At 41.6% G+C, this 13,290-nt stretch overlaps 1 protein-coding gene across 6 annotated transcripts in view; it reads left to right on the top strand.

The window, feature by feature from the left end:
• Window positions 1-13,290, top strand: part of MCM10 (minichromosome maintenance 10 replication initiation factor) — a 49,232-nt gene that overhangs the window by 23,364 nt on the left and 12,578 nt on the right. For all 6 annotated transcript variants that reach the window (XM_036845213.1, XM_036845211.1, XM_036845215.1 and 3 more), the window contains 8 exons: window positions 1,047-1,163; window positions 4,567-4,766; window positions 6,192-6,292; window positions 7,248-7,358; window positions 7,446-7,563; window positions 9,270-9,498; window positions 10,643-10,784; window positions 11,411-11,529. In XM_036845213.1, coding sequence (XP_036701108.1) covers window positions 1,047-1,163; window positions 4,567-4,766; window positions 6,192-6,292; window positions 7,248-7,358; window positions 7,446-7,563; window positions 9,270-9,498; window positions 10,643-10,784; window positions 11,411-11,529 — 1,137 coding nt within the window. The remainder of the gene's footprint in view (window positions 1-1,046; window positions 1,164-4,566; window positions 4,767-6,191; window positions 6,293-7,247; window positions 7,359-7,445; window positions 7,564-9,269; window positions 9,499-10,642; window positions 10,785-11,410; window positions 11,530-13,290) is intronic.

Genomic DNA, 13,290 nt, shown 5'->3' with positions numbered 1-13,290 from the left:
GTAGTCAAGCTTTTATATTCTTTTGTCTCCATTAAACTGGCTTTTTGTTTGTTTATTCATCTACCCCTCACCCACCAATATTCTGAATTTCAGACTACTCTAGAGTATTTTATAATAACTTCTTTCATTATATCTTTTCAAATTCGTTCCAAGGTTCCTGGAATTCTTTCAACTCTTGGGCTCAGGTTCCCTTAGATCTCCCATGAATTTTCATTTTTAAAGTGAATTTTCATCTTTCCAAGCATCATTAGAGTTTGGGTACTACCTACTGATTCTCTAGTAAATTGCAAACTTAGATACAGTATGAATAGCAACAGTTTCTCCACTCAAGCCAGCAAGAAGCTACTGCTTCTGTTGTAGACAGATTATTATATCACAAGGGGTGAGAGACTAAGTTATTTCATTCCTTGCTTTCACAGAGAAGGGCAGCAAGTCTTCATTTATTGGTTAGGAAGGTGTTTGGCTACAAATAACAGAAAAACTTCACTACAGTTTCTTTTTAATAGTAAACCCTGGGGTTTGTTTTTCTTACATAATAAAAAATCCAGACATAGGCAGTGTGGTACCGCCAGGGCTGGTGTCCATGAGTCTCTCAGCCTTTTCCTCTTGGTCACAAGATGGCTGTGAAGCTCTAGCAATCACATTTCCATTCAAGGCAGGAAGTGAACCAGGCTCCTTGCTCTGCTTTTAAAGGAAAGCAGAAGCTTTCCCAGCTACCTTCCCTGCTGAGTGGAGTCACATGACCATCACTAGCTACAAAGAATTCTGGGAAAACTGGGAACTGGATCCATCATCTAAGGCTGAGCATTTGGATTCTGATAGCAAAGACACAGGAGAAAATAGATAGTGGGTGGAGAATTAAAAGTGTCTTCTACACCTCCCATTTCTACAGCTGTCTTATGGAGCACTGGCTTCAAATTCCAGTGCACTGATAAAAAGGATAAAAAGCCTTCTTAACTCACGCCAACTGTTGTTATATCCATTCTTGCTGTTGAAAGGCCATACCTTTGTCTGCTTTTAACTCCAACTCCCCCTTTTTTCTACAGGTGTGCTTATCTATTGATCATCCTCAAAAGATCTTAATTATGGGGGAAGCTCTTGACCTGGGAACCTGTAAAGCAAAGAAGAAGAATGGAGAACCATGTACACAGACTGTGAATTTGGTAGGTTTCAGCTTTGTTGGGGTGGTTTTTGCTAAAGACAGAAACTAATAGGAATAAATTACAGGTACTTTACCTGTAATGACCTGTTTGGAACTGAGTTTCCTACATAACAGGAAGCATCAAAGTGAGAAAATTGAATGTGTAGTTAATAATGGCCAGTTTACAAAGCTGAGGGTGGGGGAAAGATTTAACCTCTTAAGAAAGTGATCGGGCTTCCCTGGTGGCACAGTGGTTGAGAATCTGCCTGCAAATGCAGGGGACACGGGTTCGAGCCCTGGTCTGGGAGGATCCCACATGCCGTGGAGCAGCTGGGCCCGTGAGTCACAACTACTGAGCCTGTGAGCCACAACTACTGAGCCTGCGTGTCTGGAGCCTGTGCTCCGCAACAGGAGAGGCCGCGATAGTGAGAGGCCCGCGCACCGCGATGAAGAGTGGCCCCCGCTCACCACAACTGGAGAAAGCCCTCGCACAGAAACGAAGACCCAACACAGCCAAATAAATAAATATATAATTAAAAAAAAAAAAGAGGATACCAGCAACATGAATTATTAAAAAAAAAAAAAAAAAGAAAGTGATCTTTTATTGCTAGCTGACTAGGAGGTATAAGAAAGATAGAATTTTAATTTGCCCTCAATTCTTTCTAGTGCAGGAGATTAAACACTAATGATGAAATACACTGAAACCTTATTTCAGTCAATACTTAACTCTATTATACCTTTTCTTAGAGCTTTCTTTTTAAAAAAATAAAAGCTTTATTGAGATAGAATTCACATACCAGACAATTCACAATTCTGAAGTGCACAATTTAGTAATTTTTAATATATTCAGAGAGTTGTGCAGCCATCACCAGTATGTAATTTCAGAACATTTTCAGTACCCTTCCAAAAAACCCATATCCATTAGCAGTCATTCCCCATTCTTCTCTCCCCGCAAGTCCTGACAACCACTAATCTACTTTCTGTCTCTATAGATTTGCCTATTGTGGACATTTCATACAATGGAATTGTATAATATGTGCCTTTTGTGTCTGGCTTCTTTCACTTAGCATAATGCTTTTAAGATTCATCTGTGCTATATCCATGCTACAAAGCCATTTATTAGCACTTCATTCCTTTTTATGGTTGAATAATATTTCATTGATGACCACACTCTTTTTATCCATTCATTGGCTGATGGACATTTGGGTTGTTTCGCATTTGACTGTTACGGATAATGCTGCTGTAAACATTCATGTACAGGTTTTTGTGTGGCTGTCCATTTTCAGTTCCCTCGGGTATATATATGCCTAGGATGGAATTGCTGGGTCTTATGGTAACTCTATGTTTAGGCTTTTGAGGAACCACCAAACTGGTTTCCAAAGTGACTTTTATATTCTCCCCAGCAGTGTGTAAGTGTTCTAGTTTCTCCGCATCCCTGCCAACACATGTTATCGTCTGTCTTTGATCACAGCCATCCCAGTGGATACTATCCATCTAAGGGGTACTTCTTAGAGCTCTTTGAAAGGATTAAATGACAGATTTTGGTTTCATCTCTTTTTATTTCCCTCATTCTTTTTTTTTTAATTTATTTTTATTTTATTTTTGGCTGAGTTGGGTCTTCATTGCTGCGCGGGGTTTTCTCTAGCTGCGGCGAGCGAGGGCTGCTCTTCGTTGTGGTGCGCGGGCTTCTCGTTGCGGGGGCTTCTCTTGTTGCGGAGCACGGGCTCTAGGCACGTGGGCTTCAGTAGTTGTGGCACGTGGGCTCAGTAGTTGTGGCTTGCGGGCTCTAGAGCGCAGGCTCAGTAGTTGTGGCGCACGGGCTTAGTTGCTCCGCAGCATGTGGGATCTTCCTGGACCAGGGCTCGAACCCGTGTCCCCTGCATTGGCGGGTGGATTCTTAACCACTGTGCCACCAGGGAAGCCCTATTTCCCTCATTCTTGTCTAACAGATGAACTAGTGAGCAGGACATAGGAAGGAGGGAGATAGTTGGAAAAAGAGGTCTCAGGGGGAGTACTTGACAAATCACTTAAACCGCCACTGCCACCATCTCTGAGGTTCACCCAACAGGATAATACTTCAGAGTTTTTCTTTGTTCCTTTCACTGAAAGGGTAGCATGCGTCCAAGAGTCAACCAGAGAAACAGAAAACCTCACTAGAAACTGATTTTGTTTCATTTTTTAACTTTTATTGAGGTAAAATTCACATTATGTATAATTGATGATTTCAAAATGTACACGTCAATAATATTTAGTGTATTTGCTTTGTTGTGCAACCACCAGCTTCTTCTAACTTCCAAACCTTTTCATCACCCCATAAAAACACCCTCTACCTATTAAGTAATCACTTCCCTGGTGACCTGTAATCTGCTTTCTGTCTCTGGATATATGCCATAAAAGGAATCATACAACATGGGACCTTTGTGTCTGACTTCTTTCGCTTAGCATAACCTTTTCTTTTCTTTTCTTTTCTTTTTTTTTTTTTAAATAAATTTATTTATTTATTTTATTTTTGGCTGCGTTGGGTCTTTGTTGCTGCCCGCGGGCTTTCTCTAGTTGCAGCGAGCGGGGGCTACTCTTCGTTGCGGTGCGCGGGCTTCTCATTGCGGTGGCTTCTCTTGTTGCGGAGCATGGGCTCTAGGCGTGTGGGCTTCAGTAGTTGCAGCACGCGGGCTCAGTATTTGTGGCTCTCGGGCTCTAGAGCGCAGGCTCAGTAGTTGTGGCACACGGGGTTATTTGCTCCGTGGCATGTGGGATCTTCCTGGACCAGGGCTCGAACCCATGTCCCCTGCACTGGCAGACGGATTCTTAACCACTGCGCCACCAGGGAAGTCCCTAGCATAACCTTTTCAAGGTTCATCCTAGAAGCTGATTTTACTTCCATTGTAGAAAGTGGGCAAAGGCAGTGAATGATGCCACTTTTTCTTTCACCCAAGTAGTGTGTTCTGAGGAGTTTAGGGGAAGAACTTCTCCCCCCAACCCCACTTTTTGTTTTTAATTTTTATTGGTGTAGAGTTGATTTACAGTGTTGTGTTGGTTTCAGGTGTACAGCAAAGTGAATCAGTTATACATAGATCAATACGTATATCCACTCTTTTTTAGATTCTTTTCCCATATAGGCCATTACAGAGTATTGAGTAGAGTTCCCTATGCTGTACAGTAGGTCCTTATAGTTATCTGTCTTATATATAGTAGTGTGTATATGTCAATCCCAATCTCCCAATTTATCCCCGCCCCCCCATCCTTACCTAGGAAAAGAACTTCTAAGTTGCTGCTTAGCTGTGCGTTGAGAATGGTCTCGGAGGTCAGCAGGGAGGCTTCTGCCCGCAGAATAGCTCTCTGTGAGACTGGGAGAAAGGAGCTGTGTCTATTAACGTTGTCCCCGGCCTGTCTCCCTAACGCTGATGAGCCGCTCTTCCTTTTTACAGAATGACTGTGAGTACTGTCAGTATCACATCCAGGCCCAGTACAAGAAGCTCAGCGCCAGGCGGGCCGACCTGCAGTCCACCTTCTCCGGCGGCCGAATTCCCAAGAAGTTCGCCCGCAAAGGCATCAGCCTGAAAGAAAGGCTGTGTCAGGATGGTTTTTACTATGGAGGAGTTTCTTCGGCCTCGTTTGCAGCCTCAATGTGAGACATTCTCAGGGCTTCTTTGGGGTCAGGGGTCTTGCTTGTCTTCTTTTAAGAGTAAACCCAGTGGTTGTACGTTTCTGTCCCAGTCCTGGAAGACTTGTACAGGTTTTATCTTTCATAACGTGCTGCCTGGAACAAGATGGCTGAGGGCCTCTTTCATTCCCGGGAAGAGAGGAAAACAATCAGAAGATGGAGAAACTAAGTCAGGTCATGATGGTCTTTAACAGGGAACCCACACTTCCTCTTTGGCTTCTAATGTGAATAGTGCAGCTTTGTCAGGTCTGATCGGCCGTTAAAAGTGTTAATCATAGTGTTGACATACTTGAAATCATTTCCCTCCCGACTGTTAGTGTGAGGTTGCTGACCTCGTGGAACCCACACTGAACTTAGTGAGTGAATATGCAGAGGAGCCTCACGGGGGAGGGGGAGGCTGGCATGCCTGGCCTCTCCTCTGGGGATCTCATTCCCTGGAGTCCCTGAGCACATGATCCGTGGCCTCGTCCCTGTTCTCTAGAAAGTACGGCTGAGGATGCAGCAGGTGGGGACCTGGCTCAAGGGAGCTACACTTGGTCCAAGAACAAAACAGATTTTGTCCTCGATCCAACACAAATTGGGCTAGAGGACTCTCACTTCCTGTATATTTTGTGATATCAAGCACATTTTTAAGATTTAAAATAATTTCTGTATTTTACCAAGTTGCAAAAAGCAATACACATATGTTATTTTTAAAAAATGTATGTACAGTTTAGCCAAAAGGAGACAGTAAAAACCATCTATAATCCCACCACCTAGATAATAACTGTTAGTTTTGGTATATATGGTTCTGGAGGTCCTTTTTTTCTGAAATGTATAAAGTTTTAATAGTATAAAATGAGATCATAATATACCTATACTTTGCCAACGTTCTTTTTTCCCACATAAAATAATGAATTTTTCTTTGTGGAACATTCACTTATGGCATTATTTTTAGTGGCTACATGGTGTTCTTTTACATGGCTCTGTGATAATTTAAATAATTCTCCATGGATAAACATTTATAGCATTTCCAACTTTTAACAATACAAACAAAGCTTCCGTTAATATCCTAAATTTTTGCATAGGTCTTAGGTAAATCCTAGACTACTTGATAAGTCCTAGTCTACTTGATCAAAGTGTTGGCATATTTTTTATTTCTTTTGCCAACTTGCTCTTCTGGAATGGCCTTCAATCAAATTTGTAGGTCGCCTGTTGTTTTATACCTGTGAGATAATGCACACACCAGTTATGCTGTAGGGCCACGGTATTAAGAAAGTCTATGTACATGGTGATTTGAGAAACGTTGACGGTTTGTAATAAATGACTACTTCTGCGCCTTCTTTACCTCACAGAGCGTTGAAGTTCAGTGATTTTCCTTTTTTGAGGGGGTGACTCTTGTCATTTCAGTGCAGCTGCTGTCGCACCTAAAAAGAAGATTCAAACCACTCTGACTAATCTGGTGGTTAAGGGCGCAGACTTGATCCTTCAGGAAACTCAACAAAAACTCGGTAACTTTGTTTCTAGATAACTATTTTTCTTTCTCTGGTTTAAACATGTAGTCTTCAGGGTTGAAACTGGTTAGATCCTAACACTAAGTTACACTTGGTGAGTGATGTGGCCTCAGCTGAACGAACCAAGCTTGGTTGGCAGCATCTTAAGAAAAAACAGCATATTAATCTTAGCTGTGTCTTAGCTTTTTAAAATGTCTTGATGGGGACTTCCCTGATGGTGCAGTAGTTAAGAATCTGCCTGCCAATGCAGGGGACACAGGTTCGTTTCCTGGTCCGGCAAGATCCACATGTGCCACAACTACTGAGCCTGTGCTCTAGAGCCCGTGCGCCACAGCTACTGAAGCCTGCACACCTAGAGCCCGTGCTCCACAACAAGAGAAGCCACAGCCATGAGAAGCCTGCACATTGCAACGAAGAGTAGCCCCTGCTCACTGCAACTAGAGAAAGCCAGTGTGCAACGAAGACCCAATGCAGCCAAAAAAGTAAAAAATAAAATAAAATGTCTTGATGTATCTGGGTCTAACTCTTAGTGTCCAGCACTAGAATCAGTAGTATCAGGTTCCTAGTCAAACTCGTCAGTTATCTTTCATTAAAACAGGTCTAGGTCGGAGAATGCCACCTCCACCCTGACCTTGGGGCTCTGTTCATAACAGTGGTCAAGGTCTAGCATGGATCCTTATGCATAGTGCATATTCCAGGAATAGTGTATGAAATGACCCCGCAGGTATTAGTATTCTAATCATTTTTCAAAAATAAGATACATTTGTCTTACCCTTACAGTCCTACTGGTCTGAGGTTAGAGGTGAAAGATTCTCTTTTCTCTTGATATTCCATCTACTTCATTTACAAATAACTAAAGTTATGAAAGCAGAGTTTTAAAAGGGATAAGTCACATGACATAAAATTCACTCTGAATTTTGAATCCTCTAACGCTGATATTTGTATATTCCAGGAATACCCCAGAAGAGCTTGTCTTGCTCTGAGGAGTTCAGGGAACTGATGGACTTGCCTACATCTGGAGCCAGAAACTTGAAACATCATTTAGCCAAAGTCAAGTCATCAGGTAGAGTCAGCCTGTACCTGCTCTAGTGTCTACGCGTGGGTCCCCACAGCCTCTCAGAACCCCCTCAGCCTGTGGCTTGTGTTTTAGGGATCATGGGGAGCCCGAAACCTGCTTTCCAGTCTATCTCGGCATCAGCCCTCTTGAAGCAACAGAAGCAGCATATGTTAGAGATGCGGAAAAAGAAATCAGAAGAAATACAGAAACGGTAGGAGTCACAGATTTAATGTTCCCTGTTTAGATAGCTCATCTCGGGAATTCTGAGAATGTCTTAATAGATTTCAAAAGTGTGACTTTGGATTTGGGGTGGTTGGCTACCTTTTTAACTTTGGAAGTTTTTTAAAAATTAATTTTAACATAACCTTTAAAATTATAAAGCATTTAAAGTTATGTATTTCTGACTTATGCTGGTAAATCCTGAGACCTGGTGGTACAAGCTGCAGTAATTAATATCACTGTGGAAACGAGAAAGGAGTAACATATAAAGACAGTTTTGTGAAAAGGGAAAGTAGGCGTTGAGCTGTTTGGTGCCCGTTTCTCAGTTTTGCCATAGTTAGGTTTTTAATTACAGGCTGGGCCAATGCGTGGATTCTGCATTTGTTCAGGTCAGTGATAAAAATGAGGCACTGAGAATGGAGAGTCATTTCAGAGGCAGAATCAAGTGGAAATGGGTGTGGAGGGTAAACAAATCAAAGACTCTTGAACTCAAGTTATCCGATGGTAGTAAGAGCTGCTGTTTACAGTCACCCAGCATGCACTGAGCCACCATGCTTTACACTGTACACACGTCTCATCGGTCCTTACCGTAATCTGCGAGGTGTTATTATCCTTGTTTTATGACTAATGTAACTGAAGACCAGAGAGTTAGTAAGTGGTGGAGCCAAGTTTGAACTCACACCTACCTGTTCTACTCCAGTGTTGAACCATTATGCTGTCCCAGATCTAGGCTCCTATAGGGTACCTAGTTCCATGGAAAAGGACGCCTATTACGAGTCAAGAGGAAATGCTTTGGAAAAGTAAGAGAATGGATTTGGCCTCAGGCAGGTTAGTTTGAGGTGCTGGTGGGATATCTATAGAGGTATTCATCAGGGGCCTACAGGTGACGTAAATGTATATATATGGACATAAAAATGTGTATGGAGTTGTGAACCTTGTAGGGAGTAGAAAGCACCCGTCAGTTTAAAGGCATTAGTTTGAAGTTTTTCAGAATTTTGCTGGCCAAACAAAACATACCTTTGGGCAGGATCTGCTAGGCAATTTGCAAACTCAGCCTGGAGCTTACAGGAGTGGGGATGTGGTAGGGAAGAGAAGACTGGCCCAGGATTATCTGGCACTAGTCCTGAGCCTGTCACTTATGAGCAGTGGGGTCTTGGGCCTCAATTTCTTTATCCCTACAATGAGAGGTTTGACCTAGATGATTTCTGACCTTTGTTGTTTTTAAATGGTCCTTAAAGCCATATATAAAATAATCACTGTGTGAATTATAGCACCTTTCTGTTAGGACTTCCAAATGTAACAGATGTGTTATCTCTTCCCAGTAGAGGAAACAAAATACAGAGAGATTCGGTGAATTCCTGAAGGATCTCAGCTAACCAGAGGGCTAGGAATACAGTCCACAGCTCACCTTCAGGGCTGAAGGTGCTCCATAGTCTGCACCCACTGGAAAGCCAGTTGATAAAAATAGTAATCAGTTCTAAACTGGTGAAACAATTAGCACTTATTCAATGAAAAATCAGTTAGCTTAAGAGTTAGTGAGGCTAGTATTGTTTTTACTGTGCACTAATCTGAATTAATAACCAAGAAGGGAAAATTATTTTACTGACACTGCTTATCAGCTGGTGGCCTGCCTGCGGTCTCCCAGTCTGCATGTTTCGTGCTTGTGTGCATAGTTAGTGACTGCCTATTTCTTTAAAGATTTCTCCAAAGTGCGAGTGAAGTTGAGAGCCCAGCTGTGCCGTCCTCTTCTCGGCAGCCCCCTTCTTGGTCTCCACCAACGGGGGCTGAGTTCCCCAAGCTGAAAGGAGCCCCAGCCATACAGATGCCAAAGCTTGGAAGAGACATCTCAGAAGGAGATGATGTCCTCTTTTTTGATGAGTCACCACCACCAAGACCAAAACTGAGTGTGTTAGCAGAAGCCAAAAAGGTAACTGGCATCTCTTTTCTTCACCACTTGAATTTGTATTCTGTGAGACACAGCTGGTATTTAAAACTTTATATACCTGTGACCAGGAAAGACAGTTACCTCATACCTGTTTATTGATCATGATAATTAGAGTCAAAGGAATTTTAAATGATAATGGGTATCAACATAATGCCATTAATTTAATCCAAGAGAACTAGCTACTGTCTCCTCACTTTCTTGTCAGGCTGCAGGAGATAACCTAGAAGAAGATACTGTTTTACAGCTGGAAACCCTTGTATTAGGGGAAAACATTCTTGGAATTGTTGAGGCAATTGAATTGTCAAATAGTGCTTTAAAGAATCCTACTTTAAAAGAAATCTTACACAGAAACCCAGTCTGTAGACAGATAAAAGCTAAGCTGCTCTGATTGAAGTGGGAATTGGGGGTGGTCAGAACCCCACCTCCTCAGCAAGCTCTGTCTCTCCTCTTCCTGAGTCACCCTGAGCCCCCGACTTGAGCCTGTCTTCTCTTTATTTCTAGTTAGCAGCTAGAACCACATGAAGGGCAAAGGCTAGCTGCAAGCCAAAGCCGTACCTACAGTAATAATAATAGCAATTATGCACATATGTTACTATGTGTCTGTGATATGTGCATACATGCTGTTTACTATGTACAAGTACATGCTTGGCATGCATTGTCTCATTTTATCCTTAAAACCACAACCCTAAAAGATAGGTTAGTGCTGTCATCCCCATTTTATAAATGTAGAAACTGAAGCTGAACAATTAAGTCAGGTTATAAACTAGTAAGTGGCAGGGCTGGAATTCTATCCTAATCTGTCTATTCTGAAACAAACTTCCAAAATGTTTGTGTGGTTCCTCTGTGGTTCTAAAAGCCTACACACTAGATGAAGGACTAGCTGAAGTTTAACTATTGATATTTAAATAAGCTGAGATTTGGTTTACTAACTTAAGAGACCTGTCTTCCATTCTTTGAAATTTTAATAATCGTGTTAATAATGCTAAGTAAAATGTAGATATATTTTGCTAATGTATGTTTGAGAACAGCCAGAATTCACTGGTTAATCACTGGAAAGGGGTACAGAGCTACAGACGCCTATCTCATCTTTTAGATTTTTATCTCCCTCTCTTTTCTTTTTTTTTAGTTGGCTGCTATAACCAAATTAAGGGCAAAAGGCCAGATTCTTACAAAAACAGACCCAAACAGCATTAAGAAGCTAAAGGAACCCCAGGATGTCCTGGAAGTGAAGGAACGCGTAGAAAAGAACAACACATTTTCTCCTCAAGGTACTGCGAATGGGAAACTTAGCAGTAGAAAAGAGACACTACTTATAAAGGAAATGTTCCAAAACATGACCAGCCTCCCTGACATCAAAAGTCATTATTTTATTTCCATTTACCTATATGGAGAGTACCTAAGTAGAACTTCTGCAGTTGGAACTGATTGTTTTTTTATGGTCACATTAACTTAAAATGAAATTATGCACAATTTGAAAACTTGAGATTACTCATTGGATCTTTGCACATACATATTAGTATAAAGATTTATTTTGAAAGAAGTAGAATTCCTTTGTTTTAAATTGCCCTATTTTTATTTTTAAAACTCTGAAGCTGGCAGTGTCCTTTTAACATGAGTTTGTAAATAGGAATTTTGTTGTTGTTGTTACCTATTTTCATAATTGGCTCTTATTTTAAGGTGAAAACGATTCTAATTTAGTGATCAAGTCTGCCATCCCCTTCCGCATATTCTAGTTTGTACTTCTCAACTCAGTTCTTCTAAGAGCCATCCTTTGCTCATACCAAGTGGGGGTAAATGCAGTTTGAAGGGTCTTGTAGGGGGAGACGCAGCTGAGTCAGCGAGGCCCGCTGGCCCTCTGAGCTTCCTCTGTTCACTCTTTTTCTTTCTGCTCTAGCTGAGGATGAATTGGAGCCTGCCAGGAAAAAAAGGAGAGAACAGCTTGCCTACCTGGAATCTGAGGATTTTCAGACAATTCTAAAAGCAAAATCGAGGCACACGGGGATCCTAAAAGAGGTAAAAAAGAGCCCAGAAGGTCAAAGGTGACAGAGATGTCCTCAGACTCGGGCGCTCTGTCGTGGGCTAAGAATCTCTTCCTGTTTCCTCAACCGAGATGTTAGTTGTATGTCAGTTTGTTTGAGTTTGTTTTGAGGAACAGGAATATTGCTAATAGATTTTAGCTTTGCCTTTGTTGCATTGAAGAATATCATTCAACATTATTTAAATTGACTTCAGTATTATAAAATGTTTCAGTCAATATTTTATAACTTTGATTGAAGTATATTCTATAAAAATGTCGAATTAATGTGTTGTACACCTAAAACTAATATAAAATTGTTAAGTCAACTATACTTCGATTTTAAATGATTAATTAACTCTTTAAAAAGTTTACCTGTAGTTATGGCTGTGAAGTTATGTTTTTTTGTTTTTTAATTTTATTTATTTATGTTTGGCTGTGTTGGGTCTTCGTTTCTGTGCGAGGGCTTTCTCTAGTTGTGGCAAGTGGGGGCCACTCTTGTTGCGGAGCACAGGCTCCAGATGCGCAGGCTCAGTAGTTGTGGCTCACGGGCCTAGCTGCTCCGCGGCATGTGGGATCTTCCCAGACCAGGGCTCGAACCCGTGTCCCCTGCATTGGCAGGCAGATTCTCAACCACTGCGCCACCAGGGAAGCCCGAAGTTATGTTTTAATGGCTCTCCGCTATCTACTATTTTCTGCCTTGCAGTATGGGAAGGGATTTTTCCATTCATACATTTTTATATGGACCCTGCAAATGCTCTAAATCAGTAGTTCTCAACCCAACACTCACAATGCCCCTTTTAAATAACAGGTGTCTTGTATTGTTCTCTTATTATCCTGAAATTAAATTTGTGGATAATGTAAATTACCTAGCTGGTAATTTCAAAAATACCAATATAATATCCTAGCTGTAATATAAAGAGGAAAAAAGGAAAATGTTTATAATACAAATATGTATTTCATTATGTAAAATACATGGGCACAACTACCCTTGAAGAAGTAATAGAGGCTTGGATTTGTAAGTATATATAAGTGGATTTATCAGGCAACTAGCAATGAAGACTCAGTAGATGTGTTTTCTTAGTGACTTGAATACCGTGGGCCTATTTCTTTGACAATGTGGTTTATTTTTTTAAACTTTTGAAGACATCAAAGCACAGTTGTCTCTCCATATCCACAGGACTTTTGGAACAGTCAGTGTATGTGACAACCATGCACAAGTATTGTGGTGTTGTACATAAAGCTGTTAGGTTTGAGGGTTATAATCGGGTGTTTCATCCACATGGATGCCCTGTAGAACATTGAGAACAGTCCTTTGATGTGTAAGGGACTGTTCCATGCACTGCAGAAGGTGTAGCGTCCGTGGTCCCCGCCAGTGGCAAAGGTTATGGTCACTGGGATAACAAAAAAAGTGCTCCCACAGATTTTCAAAATGTCCCCCACTTAGTGCCAATATGCCAAATGATCTGCCTTTCTTTTGATTAACAAAGGACTAACAAGACAATGATATAACTTTCTACTGGACTTGAAACTCAGTCAGGAGAGGTGCTCAAGCAGACCCCAAAAGGCTGTAGAGCTGAGTTCCTTGGTTCTTGTGACCACCAAAGACCTTGCGCCTTTTGCCTGGTGCAGCTGCACTGACTCGAGCTGTGACCGCATCCTGCCCTGAATAGCTCTCTGCCCTCACACCTCCTACCTGTGTTCCAGACAGGCAGGGATTGCTCCTGCCAAGTGCTTGGTCTGGAGGATAGTATCGAATA

Source organism: Balaenoptera musculus, chromosome 2 (genome assembly GCF_009873245.2).
Source record: "Balaenoptera musculus isolate JJ_BM4_2016_0621 chromosome 2, mBalMus1.pri.v3, whole genome shotgun sequence".
NCBI lineage: Eukaryota > Metazoa > Chordata > Mammalia > Artiodactyla > Balaenopteridae > Balaenoptera > Balaenoptera musculus.
This window is presented reverse-complemented; position numbering and strand designations above follow the sequence as displayed.